The following is a 17,011-nucleotide window of genomic DNA, read 5'->3' as shown; positions in this document are numbered from 1 at the left end:
TGCTGTGTTGGTTATTAGTTTGTGGGAAGGGCGGGGAGGGGGAAGGAAGGAGGGGAGAGGGTTAAGGGGGATGTACAGAATCTGATAGTGTGGACCAAAAGGCTCGTTCGATTAGTGTTACTACGCGGCCGGGTGCTTCGGGTGTACCGCGGTGGTCTTCACTGTGTGGATGAGTTTAACGGGGTTTTCTTTGCAGAAGCTGGATAAGTTCGCGGAATTGGTTCCCGTTCGTTCGTGTGCAGGGCGTGTTTCCACTCTAACTTTTTGGGTGTTGGGTGGGTGTGAGGGTGGGCTTACCTCGCCTGTGCATGATTTAGCGGTTCAGTTCAGATATATTACCATAGCTTATTTTCTGTCGCGACAAAGATGGAGGAAAGATGACGATGAAAGCGTTGACTGATGGATCGAAAACATGTTCTTACCTGCCAAAAACGTCTCACGTAGCCTTCGATGTATCCGGGTACACGCTGGTCTAATTCAACATCAACATCGAACCAATTGTTTTATTTTACAAAACACCAGCTCTTTTTAGAAAATTCATTGAGCATAAAGGAGAAATCCATACCATAATGTGGTGGTGGTTTCCAGATTAAGCTCCTAGTAGTCGGTGGTTAGTCATCGTATTCGGTCTTTTGGGTAACCCGTATCTACATACCCGTAGCCAAAGAGCCAAAAGTCATCGTTGCTGCCAAAGGCTTCAATCTCGCTTTGATGGTCGGCCATTGTTCGGGTTGGTAAATGATGTATGCCGTGCCGAGGCGGGAAGTGCTGTCGACGGACAAGGTGTGATCACTTGGTTTGGAGGGGCGGGTACTAACTACTTACTTAGTGGGGCCGCCAACTCGGAAAAGAAGCCGTGGGTAGATCATTGCGGATGATATATTTCGCCATTCATTTGGTGCTTTGTCCAAATATAACATACGTTGCACAAATAAAATTACAAACATCTACGATCCGCCCGCTGCCCGACTCATGAAGAAGCTCTTAAGCGAACCCATTGAATCTACAGCTCGCAACCCCAAGCTGCGTAGTCCGACAAGGGGTCCTGATTCTACACTGTACAATCTATGCAGCTTATCGCACACACCTAGCATTGCGTTGTTTTCCGCATAGCGTTCGCTGGTGTAGCTTTCTAACGCCAGGGTCGAGCCGATATCTTGACCCGTCTGCACTGCATGCGATATCGTTCGGACGAGAGTTGCTGCATCGCCTTGGCCTTGGTTTAGTCCTTGGCCTGCGAGCGGGTGTATGGTATGTGCAGCGTCGCCGACAAGCGCTACTCGTTCCCCGGTATACGTATCGGCATGTCGCATCCGGAGAGGAAAGGATGCAACAGTGCCGGCTTGGGCTGATACTACTCTCATGGGAACTGCACGTTCATCGACTGGTGTGTGCTTCTCTCGCCATGCTATTTCCTCTTCTTGTCCCGATGATAAAGTGTGGAGGTATTCGAGATCTGTTGGTGATAGACGGAAGCCTGCGTTGACCATTGCGACAAAATCATTCTGTGACAAGGCCTTGAGTTTCGCCGCACGTTCGGGCGTGGTGCTCCACACAAGTGTTGACATGTTGCCAGGGAGTGGAAGCATGGCAATTGGTCCAGTTGGCAAGAAGCGCTGATATGCAATCTTGTGGTCTGGTCCACCCCAGCCTTGTCCCTCCAGCTTCAGACTGGCCACCACACCGTGTCTAGCGTAGTCAAAGCCTCGCGACTCGATGCCAGCAAATGTCCTAACAGGACTATTTGCACCATCAGCTCCCACCAACAACCTAGCGGCCAATGTCTTTCCATTTGACAACTTGAGAGTTGGCCAAGATGAAAAGTCCATTGTCTCTGTATCAACGCCCAATTCAATTGACTCGACCTTTGTAGACGTGTAGAAATCGACACCCCCCAGTTGTTCAAGCCGGCTAAGAAGGGCTGTGACAGTGTTGACGTTTTCGATCATGTAGGCGATTGTCGTGGGTTGTGCAGGGTTACGAGGACTTAGAAGCGGCTTTGCAGTGTGCCAGTCAAAGGATATGCGCGCATCGCTCACGCCATCCCACACTTGCATCTCCTGGTATGGCTGCACTCTGGGTGCATTTACATGCGCCCATGCTCCAATTTCTATCGCACAAATTAGACAGTATTTCTCAACTCAGTCGCTCATCCATACCCTGTAGATTTCTCACAGATGCCGGCGTGAGGGAGCTACATCTATTTGAGAAAGTGTCCAAACTCGCATCTTGTGGTAGTCGACTTTTCTGCAAATCTTGACCTTCAATGAGTGCAACCTTTAACGCGCTAGTGATTGGCGACGCTTTCAATCCCGTGAGCAAACTCAATCCTGCTGGCCCGCCGCCTACACAGACGACATCGTAGATCTCGGGGACATTTGCGGAGCTTGAAGCAAACCTCCGACGAACCAGGACTGTCGATCGTGACGACAGGCTTCTGGGCGCTGCCACTGATATTCGAGGCGGCATTGCGAGCCTGGGAAAGTTTATGGTAGCATGAGCGAGTGCGGGAAAGTCGCGGACCGTCGAGATGGTGTTGTCATGGAGTTGATGTGTTTGGCATGTTTGCAGATCGACGCCAAGCTTCATCGCAAGCAACTTGTGCCGACCCGCCGGTAACGTGTCTGTGCGCGTGATGCCCATAATCGCGTGCCGCACACCCCACCAATATCGCGACGACGGCAAAGTTGAGGCTGTGCAGCCACGTACAATAACTATTATCGCGAGATTTTCCGGTGTATTGATCTATAGACGTAGCTCTACAACTTTGTCTATCTATATTTTGCCGGAGTATTGACGGCCCGGCCGCGTCGGGTGGTTGTTGGTGGGGGAGCCGGTGCAGCCACCTCAGCCAGAGTGCCACCGCCAGCACCACCCACGCGTCGTTTTTTTGGCTGTTGCTTTGCAGCGGGCTTTGAAGCCTTACGCTTGCCCGATTGGGGTTGTTGTATAGCCTTTGCAGCGTCGCGATCGCGTCGTTTGGCGTCAAGTTCGGCAGCCTTTACAGCCTTGGCTTCATCCCGCACCTTCTTTGCCTCCTCACGCGCCGCCCGCGCTGCCTCTTTGATCTTAAGTTGATAGATCCTGTTGTTCTCCTTTGCCTCTTTCAACTCTATCTTATCAAGTAGCTCTTTCTCCTTCTCCTTCTCCTTCACTAGCTGCCTGAAGCGGGCCTCTCGAAGCTTGCACGGCGACCACCAAACTGCCCCTGAATGGAACGCTTTTCGCTGCTGTAGATCTAGGGGAGGTTCGTGCCGATTGCGGGGCTTCTGGTGAACGTGTAGCGCCGCGCGCAGTGCGTCCTTCTCGTACTCGGCGATCTCTTTGGCAGCCTGGAGGCGGAGGAGTATTTCTGAGAGGTTGTTGGCCGCAATAGAGCTCGGATCGTAGGCCTGATTAATGAGGTTCGTGATAGTAGCTCTACTCACGTTCACTAGTGGCGGCGGTGCTGTTAGTGTTGACTTTCGGAACTTTTTAAGTACTACTTCGGGATCTATAGGAGCTATCCCAGTGGCTTTAAATGCCTTCAACGCGTGCTTCTTAATGAAAGAGGAGTCCCAGGCAGGCTTGAAAAGACGGTAGAAGTCATCCTTCCTCACAGCTAAGAGACCGTGGCTCGCCTGGAGGTAGTGCTGCAAGCTGAGTGAGTACGCGGCTGCCAGAGGTTTGAACATTACCACATCGAGTGGCTGCAGCGTATGGGTACTATGGGGGGGTAGTATGAGTAACATAATATTGTGGGCGATCGCATAGTCAATAAACTCCATAGTAACGTGACTCCCATGGCCGTCAAGGATGAGTAAGCGTGTGTGATTGCCGGCCTTCTCCTTCGTATGGCGATCAAACACCTGTTCGAGCCATGCCAGGCCTACCTGATCATTGGTCCACCCTGAGGGACTTGAGGTAACGTAGACTGGATCGTCAATTGCGATATCATCAACCCATCTGGCGTACATGTTGCCCGAAGTAGCTTCGTATATAATCGCGGGCGGTAACGTACTCCCATCAGCACATATAGCAGCGATAACAGTGATCCAATCTCTGTTGCCGTCCTGTATCACTTTCTTAAAGCCCCCAGTCTCATATTTCTGCTTACTAAACACTCTCTTACTCCTCCCCGTCACTCCAATAAGGAATCCCTTCTCATCCATATTATATACATCCTGCGCCCGAATATGGTGCTGAGCCATTTTAGTAGATAGTAGATCAAAGTACGACTCGTACTTGTATACAGAATCAGCCCGGTGGCGATTGCGGTCCAAACCAGTTGACCAACGTGATATAATCGCGTCGGGATGACGGTGAAAGAAGCGCGTCACCCAGCTTTGGGAGGTAGCCCTTCCGGCTATAGCACTAGCAAAGTTCTGGATCATAGTCCTCGTCGGTGGTAAGCCAGCCTCAGTAAGCTCGTCAATGTGCTCTAGAAGCTGTAGCTCCTGGTGTGGGTGAAGGAGTTGCTGATTACGTGATTTGGCTTCATTTGAGCCCCGGATCTGTTGATGGCGTCGCGACAACGTAGAGCGATCAACACCAAAGCGGCGCGCAACCTCAGAGTATGTAAATTTATCTCCGGGATCACGCGATTCAATAGCTTCAATCGCAGCGTTGATACAACTCATGGTTGTGGAGTTATGGGTGGTTGAAGTGGTAAGGGTGGATTGGTGTTGATGTTGCGGGGTGTGCGGCACGCGATTATGGGCATCACGCGCACAGACACGTTAACTACATCCAGCCCACGACTCCACATGTCTCCGAACCACTACAACGCTGTTCGTCAATTGCATCTCAACAAACCGTTTCCCTCATAGATCAAATATGCAACACTGTTATTATTTCTCCACAGGCAAACAACGCGTTACTTCTTGGTCAGGGTCTGCTATCTTATAGCAGTTATCGTGACTACGGTTAAAGACGCACCGCAACTCACGTACGGACCGAAGTCTATCGAATTAGGAGGTTAATATCTTCATGTCATTGTGATGCAACATCTGGAACCTCGTCGCAGACTACTAATGATGCCAATCCATCCCAGGGTCCAGAATCTTGGGCGATCGGCCTGAGCCTGCCCGATCAATCGCAGTAGTCTATTAGACAACCACTATACCATATGAACCGTCTCGCCCCGCGCATTTTATAGGCCAAGGCATCTCAAGAACATTCGAGATCGATTCAGCTCCATGCATGCGCAGGTACAGGAGCACTTGGTCGTTCCAATCCAATTTCAAGAAGCTTCCAAGCACTCACCTAATCGGCATCGTCATCTCTAGCCGGACCCGTACCATGACTTCTACCTGCCATTTCGAGATACCAATTGACTTCCTAGGTCGTCATGTCCGGTAGGCCCACATGCGTCCGGTTGCTGGGCAGACGTGTGCCCATCGTACCACTCAATCTCAGGGCAAGTATTAAGTCTGTTGACACCTACGGAGAGGGGTCATGTTTTGCATCGAGAAACTCTGTTATCCAATTTCTTGAGAATTCGATGTTATGACACTTCAAACACCTCTACATGTACCTTCCAACGAACCCTCCATCGTTGTGAATATTGTTGAATCGGAAGTTGAGCCTGAATTTCATCATCCTTCCGGCCCTTCGCAATCACTGAAGCGACGCGTTTCGGAAACTCGCTTCTATCGGGGAGGTCAATGTGAAAAGCGAAAGAGAACATCAGCGCCTGGTCTTATAACAGCAATTGGCCGTCCTTGCAGCCCGCGGCCTACTTACTGCGTGACCATGTCACAACCATGGTCTCGTAAGGACAGTGACTACTCTACACTTCCCACTACACCTCCAACACCCGGCCTCAACGAAGATGACAACCGACAAAATACACGTAGGCCTTCGCAGGTTGCCGAGCTCCTAGAAAAGACCATTGCCAGACTCAAGCGCATCTTTGGCAGTCGCAGGGGGTCCGCTGATGATGACAACGTGCCAAGCAATCCATACAACACACAGCGCTCAAGCATATCTCAGGGCTCTGAAACGCAGGAGGAACAGGCTTGGAAGGGCACAGCCCATCTACCGCATGTAAGCATGTTCTTTGATGCCAACGGCGAAGAAGGTCCTAGTCTCTTCTACACCACGGCTGACTGGATTGCCTTCCAGACTGCACTCCAGGCACGCAGAACGTCGATCCAAACGCGGCTGCACAACGAGCTGCAATACGATGGGGATACGGATCAGGACGAGCTGCATCAGAGTGCCAAGCACAAGCGCAAAGACTCGCAGTTTAGCTTTGGGGGCTTTCTCAAGACGGGGTACTTCAACAAGATTGACAAGGGAAAGGGGAGGATGGTGTATAATGATGCAGCTCCGGCTTCAACAAGAGAGTCGCTTCTTGTGAGTCCTTCAACTGCATTAGCGGTGCCGTTTGGCGATATTGGTATCCTTCCTCATGCTTCCACGGATGACAACTCACTGCTTGCATCTTCTGATGTGCCAAGGGCGGAATTCTCAAACCCCAGAGCTGGCCATTGTTCACCCGTACTCTCTGGATCGCAGAAAGCACCAGAGGAGATACCTCCCGTCACCCGACTACTAAGCATCCGCATGGTCACACCCGGACCATCATACGAAGATCTAACAGCTCGTGCGGATTCAAATTTAGCTCGCGCAGATTCAAATTCAACCCGCTCCTCCCTATCATCCTCCAGCACCGACTTCATCGCAGTAGGAAACCGCCACTTCCAAACCGTCCGCCGCCTCTCCCAATCCTCCACCATGGTCGAGGGGAGTCCCGAAGAACCCTCACCCTCACCGTTACCCTCACCCCGCCGCCACCCCCTCACACACGAAGATTCCATCACAACCACATCCAGCGAATCTTTCCTAACCAGTCTCCGCCACGGCGACCGTCCGGACACAGCACCGTCTTCAACCCAGATCCTCCGCCCCACATCCATCCCCTCGCTCGACGCCATGCAAACACTCACCCTCGGACCCCCCTCCCACGCCATCGTCCTCTCCACATCGTCCTCCCACTCCAGCGAACGCATGTTCCGCCTCTCAACTGAACACGTCGCCGTCGTCGCGCCCACTCGCCCCGCCCCACCAATCGGTCCCTCGAGTCTCGCTCGCAGCACGTTGGTTGGCGATAATGGGGAGGACGAAATAGATTTTTCTATTACGCATGCTGCACCGCCTAGTCCGCTGCCCGATACCGCTATTCACCCTGTCCGCAGGCGCGAGGGCGGGCGCAAAGGAAATGAGAATCTTAGGGAGGCGTATGTGGAGCAGGGGGTGGGTTGTCGGAGGGAGATGAGTGAGAGGGCGGCGTTGATTGGGGTGAGGAGGGGAAGGTTGAGCCCGAAGAAGAGTTTACAGGATCAGTGTTGGTGGGGGGAGGGTGAGGGCGAGGGTGAGGGGGTGTGGGGGTGCCGGAGAGGGAGTGTTTGTGAGGGAGGGGATTGTGATATGGGATGGGAAGGGAGGGGGAGGGGGTGTTTGTCCTTGTTTCCTCGTGTTTCTTTCTTGTAGGAAGGAGGACAGGCAGGGAGGGTAGACAAGGTAAGGGATGTCTTGTCTTGTCTGTTCTACCCCAAGAACAAAATATGTCCCCATCAACGATCTTCAACGACACTACACTACTCCGCTTTCATCATCATCATCACAGACTCATGGCGTTCGGTTCCACACAAGCGGCGCAAGGGATTCCATTCCGAAACTAGTGCTTACATACGCTACTTCTACTTACGATACGATATATACGAAAAGTGAGAAAACATATAACCAGTTAGTATAGAGATGGATGAATGAATGAATAAATGAATGAATAAATGAATGAATAAATGAATGAATAAATGAATGAATAAATGAATGAATAAATGAATGAATGTTGATGATTAATGACAGTGTTTGTACCACTGAACTACTCCTGCGTGATCTAGAACTTTGCTGGTGCTGGTGTTGTCTTGCTTTTGCTTTTGCGCTTCGTTCGAGCTGGACTCGGGTAGACTGAGACGCGTTCTTGGGCGGTATGTATGGGGTAAGGGCGTAAAGGTAAGGGCGTAAGGGTAAGGGCGGAAGGGTAAGGGCGGAAGGGTAAGGGTAGGGGGTATGCTTGTGTTTGTGTCTGTGTCTGTGTTTTTGTTCATCTTCCGGTTCTGTGCTTTATCCGTGGTCTATGTAGGGTCTAAGCTGTGATGCCATCAATGGCCTGTGATCTGTGGTCTAAGCTGTGATGCCATCTATGGTCCGGTCTGTGGTCTACGGTCCAAGCTGTTGTGATAAACTATGTAGGAATCGGACATTCCTGCACACGCCCGGACCCGCACACGCACCCGCACCCGCACAGATCCAACCAAGCAACGCACAGACATACTTGTTCTCGGAGATATCGGTTGCCTAGTTGTACCGCATCCGTACGCCATGTGAAATATGCACAAGTATATCTGAGATATTGGTGATTATCTGATATAAAAGTGGGGTTTCTATAAAACGCTTTGACTGGGATATACTGATCCGGAAGGAGTGAGGAGGAGGGAGTAGGTAGGGGTAGGGGTAGGGGTAAAGTCGGTGAGGGATGGGTGGATTCAGTGAGCATTGGCATTGGCGTTGGCGTACTTACCTCGGCTTAAGAGTCTGCGAAATTGGGTTGGGTGTGAGATGAGGCGCGCGGGAACACAGGGAACGATGGAACCGTTGAAAAGTAAATATGGTACTGACATCACACCACATACACCCACACGCCCACACGCCCATCTCAAAAAGCAAACACAAGCGTCAAGCATCAGCCAAACCAATAAACGGTTCATCATCGTCATCGTCATCGACATGGTGTTTTATTTGCGTATTAACCACTTCGCTATTCTCATTACTAGACCAAGGCCGTTTCCCCATCTCATCTCCATCTCATCGAAATAGACCCAGTATTATGTATGTATCCTTGTATGCAATCCCCCAGTAAGGAGTGAATGAGTAAAGAAAGCGCCGTAAAACCCCAATATGCAAATGCGGCCATGAAATGAGCGAAAGGGTTGGATGAGCATACCCCGAGGGTATAGATCCAATGCGTAGTGCTGTGATGCTGTTATGCAAATGCCATGCCGGAAAACTCAAGAAACGCGTAAAAAGATCGCAAACACGCTATGCATAAACCAAACTCACATCCCCAACACATCCCCTACAACAAGACGGCAAAACCAAAAAACACACTGCCAAACAGCGCAGCAAGACCAAGTCCCGCATTCGGCATGAAGATAGTTGTTCCCGCGCCACCCTGGTTAGGAGAGTTGTTGTTGCTAGAACCCGTTGGTGCAGCACCTCCGAACCCAGTGACGGGGATACCGTTTGTAGCTGAGCCTGTGGGAGCGGCGGTCGAGGCCATGGTGGTGGGGAGGGAGGTGTTGCCTTTGAAGGGGGATTGGGCACCACAGGGGTGGTCTTGTCTATTTGGTTATCAGCATATAAAGAAGTGCGAGGGAGAGAGAATGGACACGCACCGGCACTTTGACTGACAAGTGTTATCACCATTACAGTTTGAAACACAATTGTTGCCCCACTGCTGGCAGATGAAATACGGCAGCGTCTGCGAGTACTGTGTGATATTCGGTGCCATGCCGTTGTCGCACACACATTGGTAGGTTAGGTTGTCAGAGTCGCATGTGTTTGTCTCCGTGGTCATGGATTCTACGCCGGGTTGCTGCAGGCAAATGAGAGGGCATTGCGCCGTGTTTTGTTGGCACCAGTAGTCTGTGTCGTTGTTAGTGATGAGATGGGAGGAGAGGGAGGGAGAAAGAAAGAAAACGTACCCCTGGTGGACTGGTCGACAGTGTCGGGATCGATGGAGTATGGGTAGTTTAACTGGGGCGCGGTTTGCGCGGCGGACAAGCCAGCGAGGGCGGCGATGCTGAGGATGGCGATGGAGTGCATGGTGGTGGTGGTGGTGGTGGTGGTGAAGGGGTGTTGAGAGAGTGAGGCGGGGAGGTTGGAGAACTGGTTCATGTTGTGTTAGCTACGTTTATGCACTCGTGTGTCAGGAATGTATATACATACCGGAGAAATGATATTAAAAAGCGTACTGGATTTTTTTTTGTTTGGCAGCGACAGACTGAATGCGCAAGGTGAGGAAATAAAATAGAATTGCCTCGACGCTTTTTATACTTCTCAGCGATAGTAGGTTGCGGACGGAGAGGCTGGAAGGGCAAGGCGGGTTGCGGTATATAAAGGGAGCGAGGCATTCACGGCAAAGGTATGGAGCTAGTGTCGACACCAGTACGGGAGAGGTCGCTGGCCGGTACGTGCGCGTCGTCCCCGCCCTCTTTTGCTCGCCCGAAAGTGCTGCCTCTTGCGGGTGGCGGGTGCTGGGCCGATAGTTTGTTTGTGGCTCTACGACGGGTGGGGTCATGGCTATACCAGCCGTGTGGTGTGTGCAAAAAGCGCGATAGCTTCACGAGCAATACAAGTGAGCCCACAAATCCCCGGCTGGACAGGCATAGCTCGGGGTGGCGGCAGGGAATGTTCACGCAGGGCCTTTTGAGATTGGCCGTCTGTGCTATGGCGATATGGGATCCCGGCTTGCCATCTGCGCATCATTCTCTCTTTCATCGTCAACCCATACAAAGTCAATAGAAACTAGCCACTTTTACTGGCGCCATCTGCTGCATCCTCTCAGCCCTTGGACACGGTTGTCATCTACATTATCTACCCCTCACCTCCACGCGGCTTTCGGAAACACCAACCACCTTTCTTATCGTCCGCGCCACCCGCCAAATCCGCTACTGTAAATGAATGGAGCCGGCGAGGTTTGAAACGGGAGCCTCGTCGTCGTCGCCATCGCCAGCCCGCCATGATGGGGCAAAAGCCGCCACTGCCCTGCAAGACGACGGCACCAGGGTTGATGTGGTTTCGCCTCCGTACTGGCAGCAACAGCATCAGCGCCACAGCTACCTGAGCACGTATTCGGCCGATGGCCACCCCACGCCCATCAGCCTCGAAGACCACACGGACGAGGGCTCCGACCACTGCAAGGTGCTCTGGGCCAAAGGCGTCACGATTGATGATTACGTCGTCGTCAGCGGAAGTGCGCCTGGGCTTGGGGCATACGTTGTCTGGAACTGTACCGTTGAGACGCTCGATGTAAGTGACGCTAGTTCTGCACGCTGCCGCCAATCATTTGCGCGAGATTTGTTTTTGCAGACATGGTCTCATGCAGAGGGTCCGTGTGAGGTTGAGCTGACGATGATGGATGCTAGGGTGGACCCATGAAGATCCGAAAGAGGTGAACTATTCTTCCGTGCGATTCATCCATGTCGTGTAGTTCTGACCGAGGTTGTAGATACTCGGAGTTTGAGGACCTGCACACCAAGCTACTCAAGACATTCCCCGATGCCGCTGCCTCACTGCCGCAATTTCCCCCCAAATCAGTCATATGTAAGTCATGAACGTCCATGCCGTATTCACTATCACTCACATGTCTAGCTCGGTTCCGCCCACGTTTTCTGGAAAAGCGGAAACACGGGCTTTCGTACTTTCTAAAGTGTGTTGCTATCGATAACACCCCACTAGCGTATATCTCGACTGACTCTAAGAATAGCTGCGTTCTGCTCAACCCCCAGTTTGCCGGGTCACCAGTCCTCAAGGACTTTTTGTTCTCGTGATGTCATTCTCGTATATAACATTGCGTGTGTGGGTGTAATTGGGAGTGTATATAGTTTGTTTTGCACGTTTCGACTTGTCACATGTAACAGGATCAAGATTGCATGGAAAAAGGTTCAAGTGGTGCAACGGTATGATTCGGGGAGTAGAAATGCAACAGTACTGTCAGACTACCTTGAAGCAGTCATTGCCACACTTGTTTAGGCGAGGGCAGTCATGCTACGCCTAATTGTAGCTTTGTACATAGGCATCGCATCGCCCCCGGCGGGAACCATGGTTCACACTCGACATGGTGTTGAACCAGGATAAAGTGGCGATTGGCTGACAATACGGTGGCGCAACTCATCCAAGTCCATCGCAGTTGGTCGACTGCAATTCGCTGGATACTTATTCTGATCAAGATCAAAGTAATCTGGTATGAAGCTTAATTCAACCTCGTCCCCGTGTCTGGGGGTCAGTTTTGCAGCTTTGCATTTGGGCCGGCGCGGTACGGTGCAGCAGTTCGCCTGCGCGGACGCTCTCAAGTCGACACCCCCTAACGGCTCGCGTTTTGCATGAACCCGGCCAGCAGCGCAACACTCAATGGCTTGTCAACCATGAGTCGCTGAAAGATGACCCTGCGAACCGCGAATGATTTCCAGCTTGCTCAACATGGCCAACGCCGTTCGGCCTCTGCTGCGAAGCTCCAATGAACGGCAAACAAGACTCAACTTTTTGCCCGTGTCGTCGCGCGATGACGGCCCCCAACACGCCCACGCCCAGCGCACCACAAACAACAACATCACCACTCCCGTCGCGACAAGGCGCAGCTCAAGGAGTGATCATGACAGTCCCTGCCATGACTATGGTACCAAAGAAAGACGTCCCATGCCTGCCCGCACCCACTCGTCGCGGAAGCGTCCAGCCGCTGCCCTCGACGACGACAACGACACTGACGCGACCGGCACAAGACCACCAACTAAAATCACCGTGACGCGGCCCCATGGCCAACTATTGCGCATCACCAATGGAGTCCAAGCCCCTCTGGACATGCACGCCGACGACGTGCCCTCGACGTCTGCACCCTCGACGCCGCGGCCTGGCAGCAGCTCGGAGAAGCTTCAAGCGCCCTCAGCTGTTGTCCCCGCGCCCCAATCCACAGCCTCGTCGCAGGACAAGCGCAGTCTGCGCAGCCACGACGGCGGCTCGCGATTAAAGAGCGACCTAGCCGTCTACTTTTGCAACTACGACGACATCATTGCCGGAGTGCCCAAAGAGGCGGGTACGTGTGAAAGGGTGACTGTCGCGACATGCTAGCTAATGTCGCATCCAGAGTTTCTCCAACCCGACACGCCCATATACATTGTAGATGAGCCGCTGAAGTCAAAGTCGCCCTTGCCTGTTACTCCAGACCCTTCGCCAAACACAGCAAGTCCGACGCGTTCACGGCAGGCGCGACACACATCGCCTTGTTCCCCCGCGCCTGCCCCTGCCCCAGCACAATCGTCAACCACATTTCGCGTCTGCAACTTTTCCAATGCCGTCCACCACCCTGTCCATGACGAAGACCCCCTCGCCGACGCGGTGTACTTTACCCAGCACCGCCGCGCCGAGCGCAAGGAGAAGCAACTCCGCAACATTGAGAAGGAACGCGCCATGCACGAAAAAGTGCAACTGGAGCGTCTCCTCGACGGCCTCCAAGGCCCCGACTGGCTCAAAGTAATGGGCATAACGGGTGTAACCGACGGCGAGCGCAAAGACTGGGAGGCTAAACGCAGTTATTTCGTCAAAGAAGTCGAGGCGCTCGTGGATAAATTCCGCGTCTGGAAGGAGGAGGAGAAGCGGCTGCGCGCTGAAAAGGAAGCTGCGCTCGCCGCGCGTGACGACGACGACGACGACGATGACGACACGGAAGATACGGATAGTATTATTGTTCATCCTCGTGATTCTCATCATTCTCAGCATTCACATCAGACGCATCCCCGCACAAACACCCACTCCAAAGACCCCCCCGAGCCTGCTAAACCCCGTCGACCACCTCGTCCCCACGGCTTTCTCCTTCCTCTACTAGCAACTGAACCTCTACCCCCATTTCAATCTTTCTACAGTAAACCGCATCTTCGCGCTGCGGCACTGGGTAAACACCGTCATGGACGGAATGCCACGGCGTTTGGACACCCGGTGCCGGAGCTACAAGAGAGGGAGTTTGAGTTGCCCGAAGGGTTTATTGATCCGAGCTTTTTGAGGGATAATGCGAGACAGAGACGGAGGCGGAAGAGGGAGAGTGGGGTTGGTGGGGGGGGATGAGGGTGTGTGGTGTGGGGTGTCTGGTTTCGGTGCACGTTTTTCTTTTCTGGCGAGGGTAAGGGGGAGAGAGGATGGGGTGAGATGGTTATTTTATTATACCCATTTTGCAAATATATTTACATGGTTTCCTCCCCAGAGTCAGTCGGTCAGTCAGGGTTTCCTTTTACATTACATTACATACCATATACACATACATACATTTATGGCATTTTCCTTTTTTTTCTCCTCGGTTGGGAATGCATTATAGAGCATGGGGATAGGGTGGCGTTTTAGTGGGTTACGGCAAGGAGTTTGAGGGACAGAGGAACAGAGAATGGGGGTTAGGGGGCTTTCGTGTGTATAGTATGGTGTAGTAAGGTGTAGTGGGAATTTAGAAGTTATATGAAGCGCTGTCTGGCTCTGGTTTTTTGGGGGTTGTGTGTGTTGTGCGTGTGTGGTGAGAGGAGAAGGGAGTATGAGAAGAGTGTGAGATGTGGAGGGGGATGTGAGTACATGTATAACCCGTTTGTCTTTTTCGAGGATATGAGTTGCTGGGAGTGTGGTGAGAGAGGGGAGTGTGATACATGTGCGTAACCCGATTGTCTTTTCGAAGATATGACTTACTAGGCGTTCGGTGGGAAGGGAGTGTGAGTACATGCATAACCCCTTTGTCTTTTCGTCCTTCTCTGCTGCCTACCTGCTGCCTGCCTACCACCGCTGACTCATCCACCCTCGACGCTCTGTGTATATAAACCCCTCCTCACTGCTGCCCTCTCCGTCTTTCCTTCTACATCATCATCATCATCATCATCCTCTTCTATCTTAGTAAAATCTGGGAATCTTCCATGTATTTGGCTAAAATCAAAACAAGTTGAAGTAATGGCCGAGTGGAGTGGGTAGGGTCTTCTAGATTGTTTGAAAATTTTCCGTGGGTTTGTTTAAAAAGATGATATAAGCGACAGATGGCGGAGAGGGGTGGAGGTTCTGCGTTTTCTAATAATCTGTAGAGGCTGCGTTAATGGCGCTGCTGTCTTCCTTTCCTCTGCATTTGAAATACTGCCTTGTTTTTACTTAAAACTTCCGTCGCTACCTAGGTATGTGAGATGACTGGGCGGGCCCTTTCCCTAGAAATTTCGGCATGTAGAACTCATAGGGCTGTTACCTTCTTTCCTATCTTCCTACGATATTGGAAGATCTAAGTTATCTGTGCATTTGTCTAAAATCGTGGCGGAATCATGAACATGACTGGGCGGGGTGGCTGCTGTCTCTGGAAATTCTACTTAGAAAGACTCATAGGGCTGCTCTATCTCTTCCTATCTTTCTCCTCCCTTTCTATCTTTTCATTGTACTTCGATATTAGAAAATCTACTTCTTCGTATTTGTCTAAAAACAGTAACGTAAAACAACCATGACTTGGCGGTGGCTGCTGCTGTTTCTGGAAAACTTGACGACGACACAAAACTGTAAGGGGTGCTGTCCTCTAATCTCTTTCCTCCTTTATCTTCTATGTTTCTACGATGTTGGAAAATCTACTTCTGTTTATTTGTGATGAAGGTGGAGAAAACGTGCGTGAACTTGTTGTATTGGAGCTACGGGAGAAGGGAGAGTATCTATGGTGCGCGCACGGAGCAGCTGACTAATCAGTGCCTGGCCAATCAGAGCACGGGAAGCCTGATTCACCGTGAATACTAGTGAAGGCTCTCACCGCGTCTCGACAATTTGTCTGAAAAGAGCCCGCAACTGAGGCATGACTGGGTGGGCGGAGCGGCTGCTGCTTTTTTTTTCTGAAAATGGCCACGGACCGCGCACAGCGGGGGTGCTGGCTTCTTTCTTCTATATTACCAAAACCCTTCTCTTATCTGTCTAAAACAATTTCACTGAACATTACATGACTGGGCGGGGCGGGGCGGGTGCTTCTTTTTCTAAAAAATCTACTTGGAAAAACCTATAGGAGTCCTTCCATCTTTCCACAACACTAAAAATCTGAGTACCGCAGATGCATGACTTGGTGGGTGGCATACATGGGCAGCTTAACGCGTTTGCGTAAAACGTTTTAGCTTAAAACGTTTTAAAACGCTTTAACAGCTTAAACTGTTCACGCGTTTAAGAAAATCCTTAAACGCGTGAACGATTTAAAAACGCTATAAGAGGCTTGGCGCCAAGCACCCCACCTTTGCATCTCAAAAACTCTGCAACCACTCCCCACTAACCTGAAATCTCAACAAATCCATTATCTATAGCATCTATTATCGTTATGTCATCGAATACCTTGTCAGCAAGTGCGATATCAACGCCACCGTCGCGAAGACCCGCAACGCCGCCACACTTTGACGCTGTTATACGAACCGAAACTGTCTGTAACACCAGCAATGCAAAGCGCCAGCGTTTGAAAAAGCAGTATGTGTGCAAACGCTGTCGCTCATGGTTTAGCAGTCACCGAGTAAACTCTATCCACCATGTTCTAGCATATCATACAACGTCAGAGTCTTCTCAGCCCTCGCAAACTTCTTCTTCGTCGTCGCAACCAGCTATCACTTCAGTGTTTAGGACTGTCTCTGATCAGACAATTATCCGCAACGCCTTCAATGAACAAGGGTATCGCGATGCGCTTGTCGGTCTTCTGACTCGACGTCGAATAGCCTTTTCATCAATCGAATGGTCTGAAATGAGGGATCTAGCGCTTGCTTGCAATCCATTTATTGAAGACCAGCTTATCACAAGTCGACGTACAGCCGTACGTCTTATCGCCTCGAATTATCAGCTTTATAAAGGCCATGTAATTAAAGGCAGCTTATCGACGGCTGTGAGTCCTATCCACATATCAACCGATCTCTGGACATCACCGTTCCGTTCATCTCTCCTTGCTGTATGCGCACAGTGGGTCGATCACGAATATAAGCTTCAGAAGGCTCTTTTAGGACTGCCAGAATGTCGTTACAGCCACTCTGGAGAACAGCAAGCGCACTTACTTCTTCAAACCCTCGAGGAATATGGGATACAGTCTAGAGTTGGCTGGCATACGGGTGATAACGCAACATCTAACGATACCTGTTTGGAGCATCTTGAAACCCTCCTTCGAACTAAGCACAACGTAAGCATGGCTTTTAATATAAAAATCGGCCTTCGCTGCTTAAGTTACGCGATGGTGCTA

The 17,011-nt window shown here is 51.3% G+C and overlaps 7 protein-coding genes across 7 annotated transcripts; 3 read left to right on the top strand and 4 right to left on the bottom strand.

The window, feature by feature from the left end:
• Positions 1-503: 503 nt before the first annotated feature.
• PtrM4_142050 (uncharacterized protein) lies at positions 504-723 on the bottom strand (the record flags this gene model as incomplete). Its single annotated transcript, XM_001942239.2, has 2 exons — positions 504-597; positions 656-723. 2 exons carry the CDS (start codon positions 721-723, stop codon positions 504-506), a joined length of 162 nt encoding a protein of 53 aa, XP_001942274.2.
• Positions 724-947: 224 nt separating this feature from the next.
• PtrM4_142040 (UbiH, 2-polyprenyl-6-methoxyphenol hydroxylase and related FAD-dependent oxidoreductase) lies at positions 948-2,469 on the bottom strand (the record flags this gene model as incomplete). The annotated part of the gene is made up of 2 exons (XM_001942238.2): positions 948-2,110; positions 2,160-2,469. The coding sequence occupies 2 exons, from the start codon at positions 2,467-2,469 to the stop codon at positions 948-950; spliced, it is 1,473 nt and encodes a 490-aa protein (XP_001942273.1).
• Positions 2,470-2,771: 302 nt separating this feature from the next.
• Positions 2,772-4,619, bottom strand: PtrM4_142030 (Trichoplein multi-domain protein; the record flags this gene model as incomplete). The annotated part of the gene is made up of 1 exon (XM_066109546.1): positions 2,772-4,619. One exon carries the CDS (start codon positions 4,617-4,619, stop codon positions 2,772-2,774), a length of 1,848 nt encoding a protein of 615 aa, XP_065960468.1.
• A 1,114-nt stretch (positions 4,620-5,733) lies between these two features.
• On the top strand, positions 5,734-7,261 carry PtrM4_142020 (Atrophin-1 multi-domain protein; the record flags this gene model as incomplete). The annotated part of the gene is made up of 3 exons (XM_066109545.1): positions 5,734-6,733; positions 6,797-7,223; positions 7,258-7,261. 3 exons carry the CDS (start codon positions 5,734-5,736, stop codon positions 7,259-7,261), a joined length of 1,431 nt encoding a protein of 476 aa, XP_065960467.1.
• A 1,860-nt stretch (positions 7,262-9,121) lies between these two features.
• On the bottom strand, positions 9,122-9,622 carry PtrM4_142010 (uncharacterized protein; the record flags this gene model as incomplete). The annotated part of the gene is made up of 2 exons (XM_001942236.2): positions 9,122-9,386; positions 9,441-9,622. The coding sequence occupies 2 exons, from the start codon at positions 9,620-9,622 to the stop codon at positions 9,122-9,124; spliced, it is 447 nt and encodes a 148-aa protein (XP_001942271.2).
• A 1,106-nt stretch (positions 9,623-10,728) lies between these two features.
• Positions 10,729-11,597, top strand: PtrM4_142000 (Phox proteiny (PX) domain protein; the record flags this gene model as incomplete). The annotated part of the gene is made up of 5 exons (XM_066109544.1): positions 10,729-11,076; positions 11,193-11,218; positions 11,276-11,370; positions 11,419-11,476; positions 11,534-11,597. The coding sequence occupies 5 exons, from the start codon at positions 10,729-10,731 to the stop codon at positions 11,595-11,597; spliced, it is 591 nt and encodes a 196-aa protein (XP_065960466.1).
• A 649-nt stretch (positions 11,598-12,246) lies between these two features.
• PtrM4_141990 (uncharacterized protein) lies at positions 12,247-12,891 on the top strand (the record flags this gene model as incomplete). The annotated part of the gene is made up of 1 exon (XM_001942234.2): positions 12,247-12,891. One exon carries the CDS (start codon positions 12,247-12,249, stop codon positions 12,889-12,891), a length of 645 nt encoding a protein of 214 aa, XP_001942269.2.
• Between the last annotated feature and the right edge of the window lie 4,120 nt (positions 12,892-17,011).

Source organism: Pyrenophora tritici-repentis, chromosome 8, assembly GCF_003171515.1.
Source record: "Pyrenophora tritici-repentis strain M4 chromosome 8, whole genome shotgun sequence".
Taxonomy (NCBI): Eukaryota; Fungi; Ascomycota; class Dothideomycetes; order Pleosporales; family Pleosporaceae; genus Pyrenophora; species Pyrenophora tritici-repentis.
The sequence above is the reverse complement of the archived record's forward strand: the minus strand, read 5'-3'. Positions and strand labels throughout refer to the sequence as shown.